This window comes from Aspergillus alliaceus (genome assembly GCF_009176365.1).
Source record: "Aspergillus alliaceus strain CBS 536.65 unplaced genomic scaffold BDW43scaffold_16, whole genome shotgun sequence".
Taxonomy (NCBI): Eukaryota; Fungi; Ascomycota; class Eurotiomycetes; order Eurotiales; family Aspergillaceae; genus Aspergillus; species Aspergillus alliaceus.
Genome location: NW_022474699.1, coordinates 563,459 through 589,304, shown reverse-complemented (window position 1 = coordinate 589,304; position 25,846 = coordinate 563,459). Strand labels below are relative to the sequence as shown.

The 25,846-nt window shown below is 46.9% G+C and overlaps 5 protein-coding genes and 1 non-coding gene across 6 annotated transcripts; 4 read left to right on the top strand and 2 right to left on the bottom strand.

Annotated features, from left to right (window-relative positions):
- BDW43DRAFT_318865 (gluconeogenesis factor YvcK family protein) lies at positions 1–1,576 on the bottom strand (the record flags this gene model as incomplete). The annotated part of the gene is made up of 2 exons (XM_032048772.1): positions 1–1,321; positions 1,375–1,576. The coding sequence occupies 2 exons, from the start codon at positions 1,574–1,576 to the stop codon at positions 3–5; spliced, it is 1,521 nt and encodes a 506-aa protein (XP_031901449.1).
- A 498-nt stretch (positions 1,577–2,074) lies between these two features.
- BDW43DRAFT_t92 lies at positions 2,075–2,148 on the top strand. The gene has a single exon. It is a non-coding gene; the product is annotated as a tRNA-Ile (tRNA).
- Positions 2,149–2,513: 365 nt separating this feature from the next.
- On the bottom strand, positions 2,514–11,697 carry atmA (DNA-binding protein kinase TEL1; the record flags this gene model as incomplete). Its single annotated transcript, XM_032046886.1, has 9 exons — positions 2,514–2,533; positions 2,588–3,545; positions 3,608–4,669; positions 4,744–5,134; positions 5,199–9,657; positions 9,715–10,055; positions 10,111–11,451; positions 11,524–11,566; positions 11,619–11,697. 9 exons carry the CDS (start codon positions 11,695–11,697, stop codon positions 2,514–2,516), a joined length of 8,694 nt encoding a protein of 2,897 aa, XP_031901448.1.
- A 363-nt stretch (positions 11,698–12,060) lies between these two features.
- Positions 12,061–20,748, top strand: BDW43DRAFT_299641 (cullin-4B; the record flags this gene model as incomplete). Its single annotated transcript, XM_032044759.1, has 9 exons — positions 12,061–12,244; positions 12,324–16,667; positions 16,721–16,876; positions 16,928–17,199; positions 17,830–18,570; positions 18,627–19,707; positions 19,774–20,196; positions 20,270–20,630; positions 20,688–20,748. The coding sequence occupies 9 exons, from the start codon at positions 12,061–12,063 to the stop codon at positions 20,746–20,748; spliced, it is 7,623 nt and encodes a 2,540-aa protein (XP_031901447.1).
- A 974-nt stretch (positions 20,749–21,722) lies between these two features.
- Positions 21,723–22,160, top strand: BDW43DRAFT_273657 (uncharacterized protein). Its single transcript, XM_032041648.1, has one exon. It carries the CDS (start codon positions 21,748–21,750, stop codon positions 22,132–22,134), a length of 387 nt encoding a protein of 128 aa, XP_031901446.1. The 5' UTR covers positions 21,723–21,747; the 3' UTR covers positions 22,135–22,160.
- A 64-nt stretch (positions 22,161–22,224) lies between these two features.
- On the top strand, positions 22,225–24,010 carry BDW43DRAFT_318857 (uncharacterized protein; the record flags this gene model as incomplete). Its single annotated transcript, XM_032048771.1, has 4 exons — positions 22,225–22,240; positions 22,908–22,933; positions 22,976–23,185; positions 23,310–24,010. The coding sequence occupies 4 exons, from the start codon at positions 22,225–22,227 to the stop codon at positions 23,697–23,699; spliced, it is 642 nt and encodes a 213-aa protein (XP_031901445.1). The 3' UTR covers positions 23,700–24,010.
- Between the last annotated feature and the right edge of the window lie 1,836 nt (positions 24,011–25,846).

The following is a 25,846-nucleotide window of genomic DNA, read 5'->3' as shown; positions in this document are numbered from 1 at the left end:
ATTCACCTCTTCCTCCCAGGATCCAACGTATTCCTTCGACTGAGGCCATTTTTCTCTCCACCTCGGAGCATCGCATCGCCCTTTTTACCAAGGACCACCTCCAGAGCCTGGATCAAAGCCGTAGAATCATATTTCATCCCAAAAGGCATCTCAATACCATCCACACCTGTAGTAACGATCTTTCGCCCATACAGACGAAGCGTCTCAATCCCCATCTCCGCGAGACGATACCGATCAACATGGGGCGTCCCAGGTCCCTCAAGATGAAGGATATGCGTCACATAAGACGTATATGGAAGATCCATTGCAGACCGGCCGTCCCCATCCAAAGTAGGGATCGTCAGATGCATTCGACCACGACTCTCTTCGCCAGCGCGTGTGATGGCCTCGACGAAATCGACTGCCGTGAATGGCTCAGAAGGTGGGCCTGTTTCGCGATCCAGGGATCCATTGAGGATGAGGATCTTTTGTCGAGCGGGGCTCATCACGATTGCTTGTCCGACGCCGCGGAGGATCAGGGATGGGATGAGCGATGTGTAGAGGGAGCCGATGCTGTAGATGATGGCTTGGGAGTCGCGGAGGGCTTCGAGGACGCGGGGATTGGCGGGTGGGCGGATCTCTTGGCCATAGGGGTTTATGTACCAGATACGGGTGATGCGGGAGGGGAGATCCTCGTTTTCTGTTTTTGAGAATTGGATGTTTTTGTTGCGGAGGGTGGGGAGGGAGCCTGGGGGGTGGTCATCTTCGTAGAACACTGGGTCTGGGGTGTCTGGGTCTTCAGATTCGGAGGCTCCGTCGGCTAGAAGGAGGCTGGGGCGTCTGGAGCCTGGGCGTGGTTGGAGGGCGGTTACTTCGCTGGGGTGGGAGATGCTGTTTTGGCCGACGATCACGGTGCCGTTGGCTAGGGAGGCGGAGATGTGGTGGGAAAAGTTGGAGTTGATGGCTGGGATTACCCGGACGGTGTCTGACGGTACGCCGCAGATGCTGCCCAGGAGGTAGATGGCGCTTTCGAAACTGCCGCTGAATAGTCGGGCGCCGGTGAGGAATAGGTTGCCTACGCTGGCGGATGTGAAGTCGAAGGTGGATGATGGCGGACGTGCACGCTTCAGTATCTCCAAGTTTAGGAGGTTGAAGAAGGAACGGATGAGTTCTCTCTTGGCAGGCGTGATGGCTTGCCAGATCGCAGACGTGCCATCTACGATGGAGAGCCATTCTGCGTGCGCCGCGGCAGTGTCTGCCGGCAGTCGATGATTGAACAATGTCTTTATAGCACCTAGTTCAGAATTTGGAGGTGAGTCCGGGATCAGACGAACTAGTCTACCTGTATACCTCTATTAGAAGCAATCTAAATAACAGAAGCGGGTGGATACTTACTTCTCACATCGCCAATTCCAGGGCCCCCAAAGATCCGGATCAACTCAGATGAGGAGCCTCCATTGTCACTGATAGGGATGATATAGCTCAGCGGACAGCTCTTGCTGTCCCGAACGGAGCTAAATACATCTACCAGGTTATTGGCAGCACTTCCTCCCGAAAAGACTACAATCCCCCTGTTCGGGGTGGAGGTAGTCGACATACTTGGGGGTTCTGGTACTGACAATCCTATATAGTGAAATGCAAGGACTAGAGCAGTGCGGATACAGAAGCCAGTCTCGCGTACAGGTATATCACTTATATACCCGATTTCTGAAAGTAGCAATGGCTAGTCTCATGGTTTTTATAAAGAAGCGGCGAATTGTATAAATCTAATTTCGCAACCTGGTACCATTAATCTAGACTCCGTACGGTCATTTAGCTCCACGATCGATGGACCATGGAAGCTGCTAGGAAAGCATACCTGAGTATGTACCGATCGAATGATATGATTGGATGCTGTGTACATCAATGTTAGGGCAAGGAAAATGTGGACGTTGAAGGGAAGGGAAAAGTGAGAGATTCCACCAAGACTTGCAATGAAACATCCGAAAACGGTAAGTGATTATGGAGCCAAGTTGACCATTGGACGCGGTACCGTGAAACTCAGAAATATCAGTGGCATATGGAGTCATACCAAAGAACAGCCTTCAACACGGCTGGTCCCATAACTCAGTTGGTTAGAGTGCTGAGCTAATAACTCAGAAGTCGAGAGTTCGAGCCTCCCTGGGACCACTCTTTTTGTAAATCTTTTTTCCCACTTATCCTAGAAGGTTTTCCTCTTTTCCATTTCCCTAAGGGTTTGTCTTAACCAACTCAAATTCGGCTAAGCAGAGCATGACAGTAAAGTATTGATAATAATAAGTGATATGCAACTAGACTTCGTCGTGGTGGTTGAGATAACTTTTGTTCCGTTGATCAAATATATATATATTAGTGGCGGACCTGACCACCCACCGCCACATACAATCGCTACCTAATTTGACTAATATGCTAAGAAACAACATATCTACCTTAAGGTAAAACAAGACATAAATGCATTGATTAACCATGAGAAGCAACAAATCTCACACTTAAACCTCCATCTGTATGTCGTTGCATTAAGCATAGGCAGCCCAACCTATGGTAATAAAGTTAGCATTTGTTTACCAAGGTAGCACCATATGGAACATACCGCAATAGAGGACCGCAAGGTTCTTCTCGTCCGTCGCTTGCTGAATCAGCTCATTTACAGTTGCCGTAACACTCAGTGTTTTGCCCAATTTCTTTGCCACGACTGTCAACGCACGATCGGCTTCACTTGGTTCATTGGTTGACCGTTGATCGGCAGCACCGGGCAATACGGGCGGTCCGCTGCCAGCTTCTGGGGCGTCTTGCATTTTCCTCATCCTCAAAGGAGATACAGTCCAGCTGTACAGTGGATCATAACGAAGCACGTCAAGGATGGTCATGATACTATAAGACTCCTCCCGTAAAGCCTCGAGCGTGAATTCGCAACAACGGCGGAAGACACCCTCCGTTTTAGTAACTCCCATCCCATCGACAAGATCTCGTGTCAAACGGAATGGGACGACCTCTGGAACCGGTAGCACTCGGCCTTGCTCGAATGCAACGCCTAAGTCGATATGCACCACTTCACCAGTCCGCTCGTCAAGCAAGATGTTATGGCCATGGCGATCGCCAAGTCCAAGAACATGACCCAGTATTGAAATCGCAGCGGTGCTCCGTGTATACGCGAGCCTCTTGCCAAACCAGTCGTCTGGGTTGTTGAATTTCTCCATGAAAAAATACTTCATGACAGGATGAAAATGTTCGGTAACTTGTCGGTATGTCCTCACGCGTTGTTCAAGTGACCGCGTCTGAACATCGCTAATATGTTTACGGCACACGTTTGGTTTCATGTCCTTCGGATAGAACTTTTGATGGGCAGGCAACAGATAATCGTGCAGTGGGATAGTGTGAGGCACGAATTCGATTATTCCCGCATTTGATGTAAGAGGGAGAACTTTGTATGTGCGAATACCTAGGTTTCGCTGCCGAGTAGCCTGATGGTCCTTAAGCAGGTTGCTAACCTGTTCAAATACCTGCTCCATGATAGCGTCTTGCCGCAAGTCATCATTTCCTCCTTTGAACTAAAGAAAATTTAGTTCAATGGTTGATCTATACGTCAAATGTACTGAGCTTGGCTGCTTACCAGTTGCTTGTATCGTAAACCATTGCTTGCAAAGGCGGAGACGATCTTTGGCGCACTGACACCAGATGCAATTGTGAATTCAGGATGATACCTAACAAGCTTAGGCACATCACTGTAATCGCAATCAACCCGGATACCGATGTGCATTGTGGGCGGTGGTAATTTCTGTGTCGCAGCATCCTGCTCCAGACGTTGACCAGTCTGTAACTTTTTCAGTGGAACCCTTGCGCCGCTCTTCAGCTTTTCATCCGGCCTATCAATAGCAAACCGTACATAGTTTATATTCGTATTGTGAACGGCAACCCATGTTGGCCCTATGCGCTTGTCGTTCTTCAGACCTTCCACCAACTTTCCAGCCGCTCGATTGCGCGACAGAGCAGATTGATCCTTACCTCCCTTGGACTTGCTGCTCGCAAATATCTGATACATACCGTGAAATGGGTGTTCAACACAAATGCGAGTAATTAAAGAGAAGAGCATTTTCTGAAAATCATCAGACACATCTAGCAGGCGCGAGGTTAACTGATTCATCAAGGGGGCAAATTTCCGACTTGGGACTTGGCTGAGATGTTTAGAAACAGCCACATTTGCGATGTCACTGTCAGACTTATCAAGCCACAGCGCACAGAAACGGAGGACGTCATTGTTGTAAGTTTCACTTTCCCTCAGAGAAAGAAGATAGTTTTCGAGACATTGCTGCAGAAAGGCTTCCCGACTTCGTCGCAGACGTTGATATTCGCGATCATCAAGATCGAACCATTGCTTCGTTCTTGTTCGATGGAATTTAAGAGCCTCTCTCTCTCTTCCTTCTGCGGTCTTCATCATCTCCTCCAATGCTCGCACCTCCTTTTCCTTACGGTTACGTATTTGCTCAACTCGCGTGAAATCTTCCAGCCCGTCGGGGTTCTGTAGCTGCTGATCACAAAACGTGGCGAACCCATGGTAGACTCTACCGGCCTCTTCACCCCCAGTGCGACCTTTTAGCTCCTTGACTGCGGCTATTAAGTAGTCTTGGATGATAACTTCTGGTTTCTCGAGACGCGCTTCCGCAACATGGTGGCCCTTTTGAACAAGGATGTCAGCCCAAAATAGAGCAAATGACCAAGCGCCGAGATTATATAAGGAGAAGAACTTACTAAAGTCACCAGAAGCTCTGCACGACTGATTGGTACAACCTGCTTATGCAGATCATTTTGGTCTTTGAGCTGATTGAGCATCCGAATGGATACAGCCATTTCGCCTTGATCCCATAAAACATTAGCCAGATCGAACTTTGCTGCCCCCTCAATATTGATTCCTAGCGAGGAGCATTGGTGTGCGAGCTTAGAGAGGCAAACCGCCGATTTTAGTGAAGCTTGTTGGATGCCTTGGTCTCTGGTGACCTGGAGTGATTGGCGAATGGCTTTAACCTCCAGAAGCTGTGCATCATGATTGCTTATATTGGTCAAGGATCTTAAATGCACCTTTCGTTTGATTGATGAGAAGAGAGCTTCGTGAGAGTTTAATATTTCACCGATTTCATGGACACTGACTGCGTTAGAGGTAGCTCAGATAGGCAGTGATTGTATCTGTGAGTGTATTTGTTCCATACCTAGTGGTCTTCATCCAAGAGTCCCTGGCAGCAATGCTCTGCCACTCGCAGTTGATTTCTTCTGTGGATTTGGCATTCAAGACGTCACTAATTTCAGTGATGATCCCAAGAACCCTCATCGCAGTGCGCAGAGACTTGGCCGATCGACCTGTGCTTGTAAGGGAGTCTAAGCTTGTCAAAAGACATTCGTTGATACACTTAGTGGCCTCAGTCAAGGTTCCAGATGTGTTAAGGCTCTGGAAAGCTCTGAAGACAGTGGCGGAAGGTGAGGGATTCAAGGGCGACACGGGAATATCCCATTGCCGTAGATTCATTGCAGCTTGTAGCATACTGTCAAATGAGCCCGATGTATCCTGGAGGCCTCCACCGGATGCAGAAAAGATAGAATTGGCGATTCCCTGCAAATTTGTCGAGTTAAGTGCCTTAAGAACGCCGTAGGCGTTTGCGTCCTCTGACATCTGGATCTCACTATCATACTGCGCACTTTGAAAGAGGAGACTCTTAAACCCCGAGCTTTCATGCTGGAGTCTTTCCATAACCGAGTCCAAAGAGGGGCTCTGTTGGATTCCGTAAAAAAAGTCAGGATCATCTATTTCCTTGAATATTTCCTGTAACATGTCAGAGGGAGCATCGAATTTGGTAAGCGAGGAACGGCGCGAGCTAGAAACTATGCGAGATGCATGTATCTCAAGGAAGAGGAGTGCTGTCTTTGGTAAACAGCACCTGCTGGCAGCCAATGATGCCTCTACGAAGTTTACCTCGAGCCATTCATCACGCTCTACTATTGTCGCCTCATTTAGCTTCGGCTGATTTCGAAGATAGAGAATGCAGTTGATGACAAGTCGTGCATGTTGGATAGTACTGTCATGGACATCAGATAGAGCTTGTTTGAATATCTCGGAGATTGTCTGGCGGACATTCGCTTCTCCCTGAAGTTCTGCAAGTAAGACATCATGAAGCATGTATGGCAGGATTTGAATGGCCAAATCAGGGATAGCATAGAGAATGTGGCCTAGTGACCCGATGACAGGGTCTTCAGATGCAGCTTTTGACAAGAGCAGCGCTATACTGCGAGCCCACTGAGATAAGGGTTTGCTTGACTTCCAGCTGACTTTAGCATCGTGCTCTTCTGTGTCTAAAGCAAAAAACGGCATAGGCGGACACTGGTAGGGGCTCCACGTGAAGGCTTTCATCAAGGACAAAGGCACGATACCAGCGCATTGCTCGAAATCCGGATACTTGGCAAGATTACTTATGATGAGCTGTAATGTTCGCTCAACGAGTCCCACTTCTATACGACTGCTGTTTTGCACCATGCTGCATAGTATTTGAAGTATGCTGGCTTTAGAATGGCAGTGAACCCCTAAGCGCAACTGTGATTGTTGAGATTTGAAGAGGGTCAGCTCTTGCTCCCTGAGAAGAACGTCACTGATTTTGCCTGTGGAAGCAAAAGCGCGCCCGATGGCTTTCGCAGCCCATAACCGGTATCTAGACCCGGTGTCGAGATTCTGCAAAGTTTGGTAGATGGCTACTATGTTAGAAGCCGTGTCTTTGTCGGTTTCGTTAAACTTGTCACGGTATTCAAGAGGCTCCTTCGAGTCAGCGCAGAGCAGTGCTATGACGTGGTCGGAGACAGGCTTGCTCAGAAGACTGTTCTCAGAACTCCGGTCATCAAGGATTTCTAAAATCATATCACGCTCGTTTTTGTTATCTGAGCGCGGTTCAGCTGAGCTAGCAACCTGTGAAGACTTTACCAACCGACAAAAAGGCTCCCTTATTTCTGGATCCAAGGACGACTCGTAAGAATGCAAGTAATTCTCAAACCACTCAAGGAATCGTTGCGTATTTGACATTACCACTTTCGATTGACTCTGCTGAGCTGTATCCGCTGGTGGAGACGTCAGAAACCTCTTTAAGGACAGCAATGTGGAGACTGTAATCCCAGCCATGAGACTAGGGGTCTCTGTCAAATAAGGCTGTCCAGCCTCCAACAAATACCAGAAGATTCCTAATGCATCTTCTGAGCAATAGATATCTACCAGAAACGGCTGCATAGATTGTATAGCCATCTCAAACGGATAGTCCCTCAGCATGACAGACCCGGCCACGGAAAGCAGTATCCTAATCTTTCGGATCACAGAACAAGCATGGAAAGAACCGAGTGCTGGATGGATTGATTCTAAGAGAGTTCGGCAAACATAAGAAGCCAGAGCAGGCGTCCAAATTGTCCCAAGCTCGTACCCGCTGCGTTTACAGAGAAACTCTAGCTCATCAATGAGATATCGAGCCCTGAATGAGGGTTGTTGGTTTGCTGGAAGAACGATTTTTGAAGCGCTCTTGCCGACAATGCATCTTAAAACCTTAAGAGAATCCTGAAACTCCACACGTTTTGAGAGTGCTCTCTCTATTTGTTCATATTGATCGAGCGACCCGAAAAAAGTTGCTATCATCTGTGGAAATTGCCGATCGACCAATTCCATAAAGTAGTTAGTCCCTAGTATCTTTTTGAGCCGGGTCTCAGCGCCCTTAGGCTGGCTACCCTGCTCAGGGGGGGTACTAATGTCTCGGGCGATACTGTAGGCTTCCGCCTTGTAGAAAGATGCTGCCAAAAGCTTAATGAAAGGCTTTCCTATATGTTTCGAGAGCTCCATCTCCTCGTCTTCTCTTGCACGCATCATAACTTGACCAACAATTTCGTCTTGTACATCACCCAACATGTCTTCGATATCTGCATAGCCGAAGATGCTGAAAGGCATAGTTATGGTTGATTCTTGCTCTGTCCAGGTGTAGAGGATTTGAGAAGAGAATAACCGGAAGAGCTCTTTCGCATCTTTGAGTCCAAGCGTTCTGGCTACACCACGTATACACTTCTCAGCATACCGCAGCGAATGTGGTACGTGTGCCGGAGTTTCAAACAAATGGTAAATGCTCTTTCGCAGTAAGGTATGCCACCGCGAAGCTAATTGGCCTAAAATGAACAAACGAAGGGCAATGCCCTCTACCCAATCTGATTCTTTAGGAAGATGTCTCAGCACGTCGTTAAATATGAAATCATGGTCGTTTAGTGGATACTGGCCAAACAATTGGGGAATTAGATTCCCAACATTAAACTTAACTGGTATGCTGCCTTTCTTCAAAATCTCCAGAAGGTTGGTTCGGGGGGATGTGCTTGATTCACTGCTTGAGTATGAGGCGTCGTTGTTGATAACATCCACGAGGAGTTCACTGAACGCAACTAGAACTGAAGGTGACGCCAGGTCCTTTGCCAACAATACATCTCTGAGCCATGCATAAATGTCAGAGGCAGAGTCACTGAAAGCATCGACTTCTGAATTGACCCATGACTTGACAAAAATGCGCATCATATGAACACAAAGAAGGTGGGAAGCCTCACAGCGCTCTAACTCATATGTCTGTAGGCACTTTTCAGCCAAGTCCTCAAGGATGTGGAGTAACGAATTGCGGTCTATTCCAGAAATCGCACAGTAGACATGAGGCAGGAAGTCCGCGGCGGCTAAGATGTCAACTTCGTCTAAATCATGTAAGTACTCAACCAGAGCCCTACTGGAAGACTGCTGGGGGCTGCATAAGAATGCGTGTACTCTCTGGAAGACAGAGAGCTGAATGGTGATACACCGTTGAAAGGAGGGAAAATCATGGAACAAGGGTAGCGCCTCTCTATTAGACTTAATGATGCAGGTGGCATCCGCCAGTCGATCTTTTGAAGTAAATAAAGTATCCTCCAAGTCCATAGCCTCTTCATTCTGAGGTGCTAGCCTCTCTCTCTGGCTTCTTCGATGGCTCTCTAAAAGGCCCGCTAATGGAGGGATAAGTATATAAAGAGCTTTTGAGACGATGGATTCGGGATTGAAAGGGAGTTTTTCAGGATCAAGGAATGGCGACAAAAGCGTTAGGCAGCCTTGAACAAATTCAAATTCGCGAGAGGCTAGGAAGGAGCATATGGTTTCCCACAGGCGATCGCTGTTTTGTCGTAGGCTTTGGAGTCGTGGTGCAGATTGCTGAGGCAGGCATTCCGTGTACAGAGCAACGAGAATACAGAAAGACGCAACTATTTGCACGATGTCCACTGTTATATGATGGGATTTATCTTCGTATAATGACTGAAAAGTTTGCAAGAAAATTTCGGATTTTGCTTGTAACAGATCCAAAACCATATTATCGTTGGGGTCATGTCGTGAAAATGTTGCCAAGTGGATGGTATCTTGCGTATCATGCACATCGAAACCCAGCACGCCTTCAATCTGGAAGAGATAATCCAACAGTAGCCTGTTCTTGCGGAGAAAGTGCCAGCCTTTGGCAATGAGGCTAACCGGCCCTCTGAACTGGGCCTTAGGTGGGACATAATGTCTATTGGTGCAGGCTAGAAGCAGGTTCATAAGGTCCAGGGGGCGGGCGAATGCAGCAAGTTGAGCCAATTGTATTCGATCAGTTACTGTTCCTAAAGTATTATTAGCATTTGATATCACTGTTACGTAGTCACAAGCATTTAACACACCGATTGTCCAGACATCTCGCAGCCAGGCGCAAATTTGCTTTGACGCATTTGGAAGGGAGCCTGGATTTATTTGAGCAGTCATTCGAATTGTTGTGGCCCATAAACTCAACGACGAATCAGACATGGTAGACGGGCCGTTTAAATTGACAGATGTTAGCATTGAGCTCGTTGCTTCTGCTACTACCGGGTATTCTAAGAGGTTGTATTCAAGAATGCTATTCATGAGAATACAGGAAGCCCTAGAAGTGGCTTGAGAAGTTGAAGCACGACATGTGAGATCCCAGGCTTGTTGCCAAAATACTCTCAATGATGACGAGTCTGCATGGGGGCTGCCAGCAAGACTATGCAAAATATTGGTTAGCTGAATTTGAATGAAAATGCGGAGGCAGCCCTCACCTTGCAATAGCTATCATTGTCCAGGAGGCTAATATGCTATTGTCGTCAAGAATATTCGGTATCAACCGCTGAAGCAACGATGACTTCGAGTCGTCACTAGCATGGTGTCTCGGAAGAAGCGGGATTAACTGGAGAGCACAGATCCTTTTGGCACCTGAGGATGCAGCACAATCGCGGTGAATCTCATCTACCATCGATGTGAGACGTTGTCGCTTGTTCAACGTCTCTCTTGCTATACGAGGCGGCGACAGTGGAGCGGCTGTCTCTTCTGATAACTCCACAAGGTTAGCTATAGCCCAGATTACGGTCCAATTATGCTCCGATCTGCCACAGTCAAGGCGTGGCCATATCAAGAATCTGTCTGTTGCTGCCGAAGCTTTTTGGTGGTAAACCAATTCATCAATTTGTAAGATATCCTTTTCTGGTCGTTTGATGTATTCTGTATACAAAGCATCCAAGAGGTCTTCAATCGAGCGATTCAGCAGTCCTGATGGCTCCCGTCGAGCTGTTGCGCGCAAGAGAACAACGCAAACTATGATGGTGACAAGCAATTCGTCTTTCAACCCTACGAGTTTGGTAGCCCACAGGTGACAAATTACGGGTATTAAATCCAGTAGTATGCTTTGAACCAGCTCAGACTGGTCAAACAACACTCTCGTGGCCACCGAATTAATGCTATTGAATGCAGTCTGATGTCCACTTCCAGCAATGGGCGACAACTTGACAAAATTCACTAGCCCGTGAAGGATCCTTGCAGCGGGTTCTTGAATCGGAGCATTGACACTTGCAGTTAGCAGTTGAATACAGATTATGGCTTCACTGATTGCACTTTGATCGCCTTTAGTCTTCTCCCTGAAAGTAAGTGATGGCGTCGACCTGGACGGTGTGGGGGTACCTCTGGGGGCCAAGAAGTCGTCCAGGGTGGAACGAGGATCGCTCCCTGTATGTGAACGGCTATCTTCATGTTCTTGGGTCTTCAGGATATTGAGACAAAATTCCATTACTTTCTCCCATTCGCTAGCCCCCAAATGCTCAACATGTGGTGGATAGTTAAGCAGTGCGGTCAAGCATTTTGTGTAATCAACACCGAGAAGCTCAAACAAACTACTTCCAGGGTCCTGTAGAGTTTCGGTTATGTGATCAACAACTGCACGAACAGACTTGGCTCGTAAATTATGCAGGAGGACATCAACTGTTGCTCGTAGAATAGATGCACATGTTGATAAGCGAGAAGCAGATGGGCCTTTGGAATTTGCCCGATTATAAAGGGCTTTCTCAGACGAAATGAAGCGAAAAAGTGACTCAAATATCTTATGACAGGCTTTGTCATTCAGTGAGTTCCTAGATGAAGTGCACCGGTCAACAACTGGGACCATGTTTTAATCTAAAGTGTGGCATCAATCATCCACATACAGCTTTGAATTTCTTTTATTTTGCTGGAGTATATGTTTCAAATCTTGCAGAGGTTAGAAGAATAACTGGTTTAAGATACTTCAAGTATGACCCACCAGCTAGACCATCCGAGCGCTCTCTCTGCTTCTCGGATGACAGAAGCATGAGAGTCCTATCAAGAGTGATTTCTGCCATTGCAATGATGCGGCGTACTTATGCACATTCAAACCTCAACAAAGTCAAAGGTTTAATGTAAATGTCCATCTGTGGATTTTTCTAAGATTTTAGAGAGCTCCATTATCCAATAAAGATCATTGTTAAGCCCTTAAAATCTGTAGTAATCGGGGGCATTCTGGGGAAGCTCCAGTGCGACTGTTGAGACTCAAAAGAGAAGCTTGGGTCTTGGCGCAAACCAGAAGCTCCGCCGCTTTTACTTTTTCGGGGTCGGAATTTTGATCGCGACCTCCGACCTCTTTTGGACCGCAACAAACAGTTTATACTTCCATACCTCCCTTCTTCCATAGCGTTTTCCCCCCAAGCTAGGGAAAATCTCTGAATATGGGGGACAGAGATACTCTAGCAGGCCTCCGAGGCCTCTATCAAGATCTCTCTTCCCTCACTGATTCCTCATTCGTCAACATCGACCGTCTCCGTGTTGAGTTGGAGGCTCACATCGATGATTTCAGGAAGCTCCTTGACAGGGCCCCTAAAAACAATGCAAGTCGACAGGCTGTTCTTTCAGGTAAGCATTGGTCTTGCACGAACAGTGACGGATAAATCTGGGGTGGGAACCGTGTTGACGTTGCTCCGAAACCACCTAGGGAAGATCACCGTCAATGACCTTGAGTATTCCATCAACCAAGAATTCCAACAAAGCGCCTTACAGTTGGCCGATGCGCTGGGTATCGATGAATTGGAAGCGGCAGTTATGTTCCTTGGCGCACAAGAACATGCTCAGTTGTTAGACAGAACCCCTCTCATCGCTGCGATCATGCGCTTCCACGAACATCGGCACTTCTTACTCGAATCCCTGCGGCTGATTCTCCAAGAATCTTTTGAGGTAGAGCGGGAAACGACCCAGGTGCTAATGCAAGACATGATAGCCTTCGTTGTTGAGATAAAAAACGGTCCTCTACGAAACGCGTCACTATTTGCAAGGAAATGCATGAAGTCTATGGAGGATATCGAAAAGTGGCTTGCACTCGTCGCGGAACAAATTCAGAAAGCATCTATCGTTGGACAGACTGAAGACGCTGATATCATGGAGGCAATAGAGTACCAGCGCAGCAGCTTGCAACAGCAGCACGAGTCATTGGGTGCTATTCTATGCTACCTCTTTAAAGGCCCTTACACCAGCCCCGAGGATCTTCGACTGCTTCTTGGCAACCTTCGGAAGATGGACCGGCTCGATGGGCTACTTGTGCATTATATCCCTTCGGTAATTGCTGCTTTCGTTCAACATGGTTCACCAGAAAGTTCCAATTCATATAAAGAGGCTCGAAGCTTGCACACGGCTGTTACATCGACTAAAGATGGCCAGTCCTGGGCCCTCCCGACTTTCCATTCTGCGGTTATCGCTCTCTGGCTTGCAGTATACAGTGGGTGGGATTTCGATGGGCCATCGTCCCCCCTTCCCGGGGTCGATCTCGAGAAGGATGCAGAGGAGCGCACAAAGATGTTCATGACGGCGCTGGATGACGGAGGACTGGATTTTATGTTGGCTATATGCTCAGGAGTGAACAATGAAGAATGGACTGACCCAGCTCGAAGTGAATTGGTGACGTTGTTATTGAAGGAGAGTTCCTTGGCTATGCCCGAGTCTGACTGTTGCGCTGCATACACGAAAAGCTTACTGATGGAGAACCTTGAAGTTTTTGCCGAATCGTGCGTCGCTAATATGCCGGATGCGGTTCGGATGTTGAAATCTGAGGAAGACTCGCAGAGATTGGATCAGATCACTGCGCTTAGAGATGGCTTAACGTCTAGTCTTCATCGTGGCCTAGTGGAGGCTCGGACGCACCTTGAATCTTTCCTCATGGTGATGGCTTTTGCATTTGAGCAGCGACCAGACGCTGCACAGGAGTTTTGGGCCGATCCTGATGGAAATTTGTACGGCTTCCTTCAATGGGCCTCGAAAAGACAAACTGTCCCTAGAGTTAGCGCATTCTGTGAATTACTATGCTCTATTTCGGGAAGCGAAGATAATGCTACTGCAGCTCATAGATTCCTCTCTGAGGAGGACAAGTTTATGTCTGCTAAGTTCAAGCGGTCAACCTCTATGAACTGGTCCCAGATGTTCGCTGAGTTAGAACTCTATGCAACAAAAGTGACCGAGAAGCCTCCTGCTGCGACGTCACAGACGATATTGCGCTCCCGCAAGTCTGAACCAGCAGACATGAGTGAGCCAGAAAGCCCTGTCATGTTGACCTGCTATCTCCGTTTAATGGGACACTTATGTAGGCAAAGTGCCGCAATACGAGACTGGATGCTTCACCATCCATCTTTCAACATCGTCAGCACATTGTTGACGTTGTGTAGTGGACCGATTCCCACACATTTGAGAGCCACGGTTTTCACTACACTCGCAGCCCTGATGACTGAAAGATCACCTATCAATGGCAATGAGATGTGGCTTTCCATCGATCAGTGGATCTCAGGTGGATCCATGAGTGCTTCTGGAATGGGAAAAATTCCGGTAGTTTCAAATCCGCTTGTTTGGCACGAGCAGCAGGCGTTTCAAAAATTCGGCGAGAGCTTCGACCAAGCCAACGCTTTTGTGACCTTGATCAATTCCCTCGTATCACCGACATCTGACTCAGTCGATTACCACCTCTCGCTGCCGTTCCCCGAATCCCTTGGCTCGTCCTACCGCATGCCAGGTATTGAGCCTTACATAGACTTCATACTAGGTCATGCCTTGTCACGGAAAGTGCCAGACCTCAACGAACGCCAGACCCGAATGCTGACGTACAACTGCCTGGACTTCGTTGTGACATGCTTAAAATCCTTTAATGAGAGCCTTGTCTCTGTTCTCAGCCAACCCACTGTGCCATCCGATGCTAAAACGTCATCATTAGTTACTTATGTTCGCCTGCACCCATTCTCACGGGTGGCTGAATGGTTGTTTAACGAGGATGTGATAAAGGCAATCTTTGCAACAGCTCACCAGGATATAGCTGAGGTATCTAAGGCAGCGTCTGACTCTACATTGGTTCTTTCTCTAGCCAGGAGCCTCGAAGTTATGGATTTGATAATGGACCTTCAGTCGACTTATTTCAACATTGTTCGGCCACTAGTCAAGTCGCAATCAGCAGGTGGAAGCCGAACCAGTGTAGCGAACTCGTCACTCTCAGCTTTTGAGGATAGCGTCCTCAACAATCTGTCGATCGTACCGGCCTTGTGTCTTTATTGCAGCACGGCACACCAGCAGCTCACTATAACATCGATGGTGTTGTTAGAGAAACTTTCTAGCTCCAGGAAGCTCAACAAGGTTTCGACACCTGGCTTATCCAAGTGGCGGTCCTCGAATAAGATTGTTGAGGTGCTAAGTACTGAAGTGGAGGTGGACAGTGTGGCGCGTCCCCTTGTATCTCAAATGCAGCCTGAACCGAGAGAGCTTGATTATGGGTCAGAATCCTCAGGCTACATAATTAGAGAAAGTCTGTTAGCGCTGCTGAATAGCTGCCTCAGGATGATTACAGATCGGCCAACAATAGCTCATATCCTTCTCGGTTTTAGCAGTGTGGGAAATATGCTTGACATCTCTTCCGACGGGCTTTTTGCCAACGGGATGTCCTTGCTACATGCTATAATTACCTTCCTGCAAAGCTATCCAGATGAGATTGATGGAAACATCTTGTCATGGATGGTGCATATCAAGCGTATGGCTTTGGAAGTCTTGAAGCATTTATGGTCATCTAAAATATCTTCCTTCTTCACCCTTACTGAGATGCGCGCGAGCCGTTTTCTGCAGAGGCTGCTTGCAAGCCAACCCATCATTGGGCCAAACACCCTCTGGGATGGATTCCCAATTGTGACGGAAGATTTCTGGATCTCGGATTCTGCTACCGCGCTTGCGGAATTCTTACTTTATAGAAGTTACCTGTATGCTTATGCTACTACAGAGGTTCGTTCGGCTGCTAAGCTCCGTTCACCAACTCTGCAAGCAGATATTTTGTCGACGTTATTCGGGAACTCGACCTCAGAGACGGGGGATGCTGTATTGAATCCTACGATATTTGACCTTTTCGATTTTGCAGATCTGGACATTGGATGTCAACTTCAGCCCCCAATACTAGACTTACTTGACGGTATTATGTTAGATGCGTGTGCGAAAGAAGCCGATAATTCAATCGTCCTGTATGATGAAGCTGAACTGGAGGAGCTCATACAACTCAGAAAAGAGGAGTTGCTTTTAAGCGGACAGCTGCGACCTCAAGATGAGGAACAATTTTTAGCAGAGGCTGAAGGCCTAAAGATGTTCATCCACGCAACAAACCAGTTAAGAAAGATCAACAACAACCGATATCTGGCTCTTCGATCCTGGACGGAACTCATTACAACAATGCTTACTTGCTCGGAGATTGAAGGCGGACGGAAATCCACCTCTATACTACATACCATCCAATTGACTCTCCCCAAGCTTGAGGCTGCCGTCGAGGAGGACCTCCCAGAGGCAACTGAATTAGCGCGCCTTGCCGAAGTTCTCGTTAGTAAACTAGAATCCAGCGCAACGAAAGTAAACTCGGCCCGGAGAAGTGGAGATGTCATTGACGAGAAACTTCATCAACTGTTCCAGATTTGTGTTCGAGGTATAACCCTAGCAACGGGGAATGTTAATCTCCGAGAGACTTTCTACAACATCTGCTCATCCTACGTCGCTCGTATCATCCAGCCCGAAACAGGATATGAGGGCATCAAGCAGCACAGCCACCGGATTATCAAGATAGCCGGTCCCTCATTGATTGAAGCGATCTGCGACGATGCGTATGCGGGCCAGGAGACATGTCGCGTGTCAGCCCTACTGTTCCTCAATCTCCTGGCAGCTCTGGATAAACAGGGAGATTCTATATTAGCTGAGTCCATATCCCAGTCGAACTATCTCAGTCTCTTCCTCGATGCCATCAGGACGTTGCCTGTTGAACTACGAAATGCCCAAGCGAATGGTAAGTTGTTCTAGGGTCTATTAATCAGATCTAACTAACCAGGTATAATTTAGATACGCCTTTACTCTTATCATATTATGAATCTCTGTTGTCTTTGCTTCAACAACTTTGCCAAACGAAGGCTGGCGCGACCCATGTTCTGAAGACTGGCCTTTTCGAAGCTGTACGTGGTTCGCAGCTATTCGCTGCCGACCCAGACCTTGGCATTGGTTAGTAGGAATCTGTCCACTGATACGGTCAACTTTATCTGACTTATTTAGATATCGATAACCCTGATGCCCTACGGAAGTATTACGATCTTTTGGACTCAGTCTTACGAGTTATCGTTTCTGCTGCGTTTTCTCGAGGGCTTCATAACGAGCAGATGATGGAGCAAACCCGTGGGTTCCTTGCTGAGAATAGACAAAGCATGGTCGGCATATTCAAAAGATTTGCCAAGATTGGCGGAAAGGGTGCTGCAGATCACCATCGTACCCTCGGCAACCTCACCAAATCATACATGGCGCTAGTCGCTGCGACAGATTTCTTGGAGGTATATACCGTAATATTTAATTTATTCGCTCAAAGAATTAGCTAACATTCAACAGTTTGAGGATAACGAGGTGAGAGAGCTCAGCCGACCCACATTATTCTCGTGAATAAGACCAAGCGTCCTAGAGCATTAGTGGGGTACAGAATTTATTGATGTTATGAAACGGTGCATATGAAAATGATTGGTATATCGAGGACGCCTACTGTATTTAATCTACAACATTGGCATCTTTCCAAGGGAGAGAATCAAAATAAAATAATCTCGGTCCGAAATAGATCTCCTTGACCACTGCCAGCTATGAATGTAAGACGTGTAACGATGCTGTTTCCTGGAGGGATAAATATTCCCCATAGGTCCAGCATATTTATGCAACGGACGTATTATCTTATCTCCGGCTCCAACGTCAACGGAACCTTACCGCGGAGTATCTCTGCTTTTAACCCTCTTACCCACTGCCCGCCATCTATCTCCCCTCCCATCTTCAACAGTGACCGTATCGCTCGCTTCAAGTCCGACATATCTCCAGGTGGATCTGCCATGAATTGTGTAGTCCAGAGATTTTCTGGACCTTTCCAACGCTGAGCGCTCCTCTTCAACATCGTCATCTCGGACAAGATCGGGTAGATGCAGCACAATCCGAGAGGCGCCACCGAGCAGAGGAGCGGTAAGCGCAAATCGATCGGCAAGAGGAAGCTTTCTAATCAAGAGGAAGCGTTACATCAACCTCAGCACCAACAGGCGACGATATCAGAGCTCCTTTCGCGGAACCACACCACCCTCGGGAAAGAACATCCCCAGCTATCCTCCCCGACAAGCAAGCGTCCCCGGTTATCGCCATCCCCGTCAGGTCTGACTTCTGCACAAGGTCCGCGGGGAGCTGCCTCATCTAACACAATGTACAATTTCTCGAATCAGGAAACGAAAGGTAGTGGGTCGTTCGGTCATGTTACGCCTGGCAGCAACTGCATTAATGTGGCAGCGAGACCCCGCTCTTTCAACGCACCAGTGCGCCAAAGCAATTTCACCCCTCACACCGGAGCCAAGAAGCTTGTTGTCAAGAACCTTCGGACGGGTCCGCGGTTGAACCAGGATTCATACTTCGAGAAGATATGGGGTCAACTTGACGCAGCGCTAACCGCAATTTTCGACGGCGGAAAACCGGAGGTCTCGCTAGAAGAGCTGTACAAAGGGGCTGAGAATGTTTGTCGTCAAGGGCGAGCTTCTGCGTTGGCTAGACAATTACAAGAGCGATGCCGAGGGCATGTATCCGGCAAACTGCATGATACGTTGGTAAGTAAGGCAGGGGGAGGCAATAACATCGACACCCTACGAGCCGTTGTTGAATCGTGGACGACATGGCAATCAAAACTGGTATGTTCCAGGTGAATTTGCGCTCATCTACCCGCTGAGTATTGACCAGTATGTAGGTTACTGTCCGCTGGATCTTCTACTACCTCGACCAATCGTTCCTCCTCCATTCCAAAGAATATCCGGTGATACGTGAGATGGGCTTAATTCAGTTCCGCCAGCACATATTCAATGATTCAGTTCTACAACTAAAGATTTTACAGGGCGCCTGCGACTTGATCGAAGCGGACCGTGACGAGGCGCGCAGTATGTCGGCTGACTCATCGTTGCTTCGGAATGCTATTGAATTTTTCCATGGCCTTGATGTCTATACTACTGGCTTTGAACCGCTCCTTGTCTCTGAATCGGAGAAATTCTTCGCGTCGTGGGCTCAGCATGAAGCCTCGGGATATCTCGCCACTTTCGCAGAAAACAGCCATCGCTTAATCGAAAAAGAAGTAGACAGGTGTACATTGCTCTCTTTAAATCGAAGCACGAAGCAGAAGTTGTCTGAGATTTTGGATCAAAAATTAGTGGCAGAGCAGGAAGGTGTTCTTCTCGAGCAGAAAGATATTTTAGGCTTGCTGCGTGTGGGCAACAAGAATGCATTGGAAAAGCTTTATACCCTCCTTCAGCGAAGGGATCTCGGCGCGAAATTGAAAGCCGCGTTCAACAGTTACATTGTTGAAGAAGGGACTGGGATTGTCTTCGACGATGAAAAAGAAACGGAAATGGTGGCTCGGCTGCTGGATTTCAAGCAACAACTCGACGAAACATGGATCAACTCGTTTCATCGAAATGAAGTCCTGGGGCATGCGCTGCGCGAGGCCTTCGAGTCGTTCATGAACAAGGGGAGAAAGTCGGACGCATCCGGAGGCACAGATAACCCCAAGACTGGAGAGATGATTGCGAAGTATGTCGATAGGTTACTCAAGGGCGGGTGGAAAGTTCCTCCCGGACGGAAACCCGAGGATGTGCCTCTTGCCGATGAGGATGCCGAGATCAATCGACAGCTGGATCAGGTGTTGGATCTATTCCGATTTGTGCATGGAAAGGCTGTCTTTGAGGCATTCTACAAGAATGACCTTGCCCGCCGGCTATTGATGGGCAGGAGTGCTAGTGATGATGCCGAGAAAAGCATGCTGGCAAGGCTTAAGATAGGTGGGTTATCTTTCTGATCGATAGACAACACCAAGAACACGGAAGCTAACTTTAGCAATTGATTAGAATGCGGTTCTAGCTTCACGCACAACCTGGAATCTATGTTCAAAGACATGGATGTGGCACGGGATGAAATGTCGGCATACAATTCTATTCAGCGTGAACGCCGACACCGGTTACCGGTGGATCTGAATGTCAGTGTTCTCTCTGCAGCAGCCTGGCCCTCGTATCCCGATGTTCAAGTTCGAATTCCGCCCGAAATTGGGACGGCAGTCAGCGAGTTCGAAAAGTTCTACTATAGCAAATACAACGGGCGAAAGCTCAATTGGAAGCACCAACTTGCGCACTGCCAGCTGCGCGCAAGGTTTCCCAAAGGGGATAAAGAACTGGTGGTCAGTTCATTCCAGGCTATTGTTCTGCTGCTGTTCAACGATATTTCCACAAATGGAACTCTCAGCTATCAACAAATACAGGAGGCGACGAAGTTATGTCAGTATCCTTGTTCCCTTAAGTCTTGTTATACTTATTCCGTCTGGGCTTACTGCTAACTAACTCGATGTAGCCGATCAAGAGCTGAAGCGGACCCTTCAGTCGCTCGCATGCGCCAAATACAGGGTACTCATCAAAAAACCAAGGGGCCGTGAAGTTAACACAACCGATGAGTTTTCGTATAACGAGGGATTTTCCGACGTGAAGATGCGAATCAAGATCAATCAGATCCAATTGAAGGAGACCAAGGAAGAGAATAAGACGACGCATGAACGGGTAGCTGCGGACCGACATTATGAGACACAGGCAGCTATTGTACGGATTATGAAGAGCCGAAAGACTATCACACACCCCGAATTGGTGGCGGAGGTGATCACGGCGACGCGAAGCCGCGGAGTGCTCGAACCCGCGGAGATTAAGAAGAACATTGAGAAGTAAGTCGGTCTAAGCTATTTCATCGAAGGGTTCGGGAACTAATTAGTACTCTGCAGGCTGATCGAAAAGGATTACATGGAGCGGGAAGAGGGCAACCGTTATCAGTATGTGGCATAATGAATGGGTGATTTAGAGACGACTATATTTCTTGGTGTGCAAGGCACTATTATTATGTTCTAATTCATTGAACATCATCCAACACGAAACAAACACATTTCTGATTCATATCCGAAAAAACCAGAACTGGCGCTGTTGGGGAGGGTCGCTTTGCTCCGTGGCCCATTCCGGCGTAGACCATGCAGTAGAGTTATAGATCTGTGTTTTTATGTGACGGGTGCCGCCACTTTTATAAGACTACACGTAAATCCTCTGCAAGCGCTTTAAGTCACTACTGATTATTCACTAGATATATACCAGTGGCTCCGGCCGATGATAAAAAATATTGGACTATATACAAATATAAAAGATATAGAATATTTAGCTATATCTACTTACTTCCGGCTTCCCCGGGCTTACAAAGGGGAGATTGTTGCATCAATAAGCCGCTAGTGCCTAGTCTAAGACATGAGCAGGTGGGTAAGCATTTCTTAGTTACTAACAAGGCTTGAGGTAGTCAGATAAGAGTGTAGGAGTGGTTGTTCAGTGCTGGCTTGGGGTTGGACTGCCATTAGGTATTCGACCCAACAGTCATAAATTTTTTCATGTATTTCGTTCGATACATGGTTGATGCGCGTCAAGGGAGTAAATGCCCCCACGCACGGGCAAATGGATCTGTTTTCTTTTTGGATAAAGTAGGAGCAGTTCTCCTGGGTGAGTCAGGTAGTCGCCAATGCGAATGCAGATGTTGACTGTAGCGTCCCCCGGCTTACAAGCATTTTGATCGCTAGTACAAGCACGATCAAGGATGCATGAACAAGCGATGTAAGCATCATGACCAGGGTGCCAGACCCATTGAGGCGGAGGGCATGAGCTAATTTCAGAAAGACCAATAAATACTCGGGTCCTCCTTGGAATCCGAGTAGGAACGTTTGGCGAGCTTCAACGAAAGCGTTTGAAGCATTATCACAATCATAATCTTCTTTTTCCTCCTCCACCTCTTAAGGTTCCCATTCTGAAATGATGTTTCGTTCTCTAATTTACTCGGCCCTCTTCGTAACTATACTTGGGTACCGTCTATGTGATTACACAGACGAACGCTGCACAGGAGCTCAAGTGAGACTTCACCAGCTTGCAGGACCTAGCGCCTGTAACAAGTTGCACGAAGGCATTACGTCGTCGCTTCTTGTTAAGATTGACAATGTCCATGATGGCCAATACTCGGTCAATGTTTATGAGAACGACAACTGCACCGGCGCCATTGTCGGAACTATTCAGAACTTGAATGGTTGTCTTAACAACCTGCATGCCTTCAACAACAAATCCGTCCAGGTTGTCTCTATGTCTACGAATACCGATACACCCATGAGCAAAGGATTTGAGACGGGACTATCTATACGACCTTAAGGCAGCGGATGAAGAGCATATGAACGTCCCGATCGCGCATGGACTCTTCCCACTGTGGGCAAATCTAACCACACGGAAAACGGTGCCTACATGGACGAAGCCTATGGCATGCTTTATACCCAATGATCTGGAAGGTGTTAATAGAGTCCAGAGTCATTGGCTCAATCTAATTGAGGAGAAAACCTCGCTATTAGAGTAGATTTTTCTAGCCAATCGAACAGATCATCAACGTTACCTACTTTTGCCCTAGCATCCAGAGTGTTTCCGATACTAAATCCCTGCTAATCCCGTTTCCCTGTTGACAGATCTAACCCTTCATTCTCCTCTGCCCTTCATTATAATGTTGATAGAATTTCTCATCATGCCATGCCGGCTGTTGATTGAACCATTCGGAACACCAAAGCAAAATGCGCAGAAATTGACCGGTGAAATCGATTCCCCAGGGATATCCACCAACTCATTGGGCACTGACCTTAAGAAATCAAAGTGCAGACACTTAAATTCAAGATTCCGTTGGTAGATTTACCTCTTCTCCGCCTTTGTGCTCCCTCGTAAGCAAGTAGAACCACCTGTAGGCCAGTGACATTCCATCTTTCCCTAAGATCATTCACATTATCAACACAGAGGATTTCTTCCCCTCTACTTTAACAACTTATCAAGGAAATGTAAAGTTTTTAGTTTGATTCTTATCTATTCTCACTATTCTTTCCTCATACTTCTATTTCCTCTGTATCTTGCGCTTGTCAAAATGAGTCTCCGTCTGCAACAATTAGGCCCTCCAGTTATACTTTCGATGGATGTTTGCAGTAAAGATGACAGTGAATACAGAGTACTGATTTAGGGTCGTGTTCGGTACTTGACCATTGCCCGTGGTACATATGACAGATCAACTCTGTCTATGCCTCTGGACTCATTGCCAGAGTTGTCTAGAAGCGACGCTTGGAACTGTGCATACATCAGTCGGGGTTCCTCGACTGGTGAGCTCAAAACAGAAGTAGGGAATGAGACAGTGCCTGGAGTTCATGATATTTGGCATCCTGGAACATTGACTGTTTAAAGCTGGAAAGAGTGAGACAAATTACTGCAACTATATTTGAAGTGACCTGCTCGAGCCAGGGCCATCTACTTCATCAAAACCAACGCCCATGGTCCTTGCCAAACTTGCACGATTCTAGTGGGAAATATCTCGCTTGTCGCAAGAGACTCGCATATATAAGAGCCTTGAAAACACCAGCCTTGCCTCACGATTCCTCGGGCATGCTCATGAACACGGTCGTGTGATTGGGATTTTACTAGAGAAACTTGAAGGCCGCGAAGCGAATATTGAGGATCTGTCTGCTGGTATGCCCATTCTCAAGTACCTCCATAATATCGGTATACGCCGTGGCGACGTCAACAGATGTAACTTCATTATTCAAAACGAAACGGGGAGGTTGGCTGATTTTGAGAGAAGCCAAGCATTTTATGGTGATGCAGCGTCTTTGGAAGCTGAGATAGAGAGTCTAATTGATCAATTAAATGAGTGTGCAGGACGCGGTGGAGGATTTCAGTTCAAGGAAGCATAAACACGAAGTGAGAGGCCAAATGATTCAAGATATATGATAAAATATGTTACAATTATGGAGAGAGTGTCTCGTATTTCAATTAACTACTTTTTGGACGTCCAGAAGGAAGAGAATATGAATCTCAACCGTAAAATACCAGTCAGGGACACATCTGAAAGCTGTAACCAAATATCATAATACCATTATTTTACAGCCACACGATATATTAAGGGAATAGAATACTATATACCCAAGGTCTAACTAAGACTTGCTCGAGACCTAAGCGCAAGTATATACCGATAGCCTTAACAATAGACATGTCTCTCTAAGACTTTCTATAGATAATCTAATTGATTTGATGGGCCAAAAGGTTAGAAGATCTGTACCGCAGAAATACAGTTTAATCGTTGCGATCACGGGATGGAATCCGCAGCAGCTCCGCCCCACGCTGAGCAGATCCAAGAAATCTTTATAGTAGTATGTCTTACCCTGGATGACAGTATCTAGTAGTAATCGAAAACAATCATTATCAATATCATCACAATTACCTGCGGACCTACAGGAGATTAATCAGTAGTGAGTAATAGCGCCACCTACCTGTTTCGTGGCAATATGATCGACACCACAAGAAAGTAAGATGAATCAAATGATGAGATGATTGCGTACCGTTAGCAAGCAAGAAGAGACATGAATTGAGTGACTGCACTTCAACAACAGACTCCAACTTCTCGCCCGAGAAACCCGATGGCACTCGGCAGAGAAAGACAGCCACCGAAAATAAGCATAAATCAAGGGGAAGCCCGGAAATGGAAGCACGTTATGTATCATTGGTTCCGTTCGAATATAATGTAATGAAACGGAACTAAAAATGGTTCTGGGCTGGGTTCACGTGCATGCCTTTTTTTTTTCTTTTGTTTTTTCTGTTTTTGTCCACACCCCCACAGCCCTCAGGGACAGACGGACGATCAGGAGGGATCCTCAAGGGAACACTTCATACAAGGACTGAATAGTATGTGACTACGTACGCACCTATCATTGGGAGTTCCTAAAGGGGCAATGATTAGTGCCCTTTAACCAGAATGGTGGATTTCCGTTAGATCTGACAGCGGGGAAGCTAGCCCCCTCTTAGCCTTTTTTTTTAAGGTCTCATGATCGATTTTATGTTGGGGATGTTCTAGCGCCCTTTTTCTATGGGCCACTCACTCTCCAACCTTCGTTCTAGAAATTACCAGTTACCCTCGTTACGGGGGAGTCTTGGCCCAGTACCCTCTGTGGAGAGCATATAATTGCATGTTGTTTCTCAATTGATAATCATCATTGATCTTCGGTATCCATTGTATTTAAAAAAGTACTTAAAAGGTATGGTATAGCATACTATCTGCCAATGGCATCGATATAGTATATCATATGCATGCAGAGCTTAGGAATAATTTCAATAGTACCTGATGCATCCTCTGTAGACCTTCGGTCATCCCATAATGTAAACTAGGTAGCTGGACGTATGCCGATATATATGGAGTCGCAATCTGTTGGGATACCATCATACTCCTCGGGAGCGGGAGGGAGTAAGGGGTGATAAGAGAACGGAAGAAATCACTCACGGGAGCAGAAAGAAATTTTTCTTTCTACTGTATCAGAATGACAACTGTCTAACTAAGTATGTAAGAATGGGCTGATGAGTCGAAGAAATAGTAATCATTCACAATTTTTTAGGCATCTCTACAGAGGAAATATGCTGCATTTTAGTGGATAGTAAGTAATAGTAATAGTAATAGTAATAGTAATGGTAGTAGATGAACCCGGAAGGTGATGCACACTCGTGACATGCCTCTTCTGTGTTACAACTGGTAGTGATTTTTCGAACACTAAGAAATTACCTGGGAGGAAGCTGTAGCCGCATCCATCAATCAAAAAGAAAAGTCGTTTCCCCTTCCAACCCCAATCCAGACGAAGGTTCCCTAGGCCGGAATTCCACAGATGGTAAGCCGAAGCGTTCAGAGTCTCCCATAGTTACCCAGGTTCCAGACCCATTGGGTTCGCGGCCGGTGTGGAGTGATTACCTATGGATGACCTGCGGCAGTGGTAAAATTGGTAATATTACCACTTTCCAAGTACCTAATTTTCCTAAGATGGCCTAGACCTCTCAGGTACTTACTTGATTAGGTACT

What these genes read in the sequence shown, in the direction of transcription:
- BDW43DRAFT_273657 (XM_032041648.1), top strand. Translation starts at nt 21,748, where the DNA reads ATGATGTTTCGTTCTCTAATTTACTCGGCCCTCTTCGTAACTATACTT.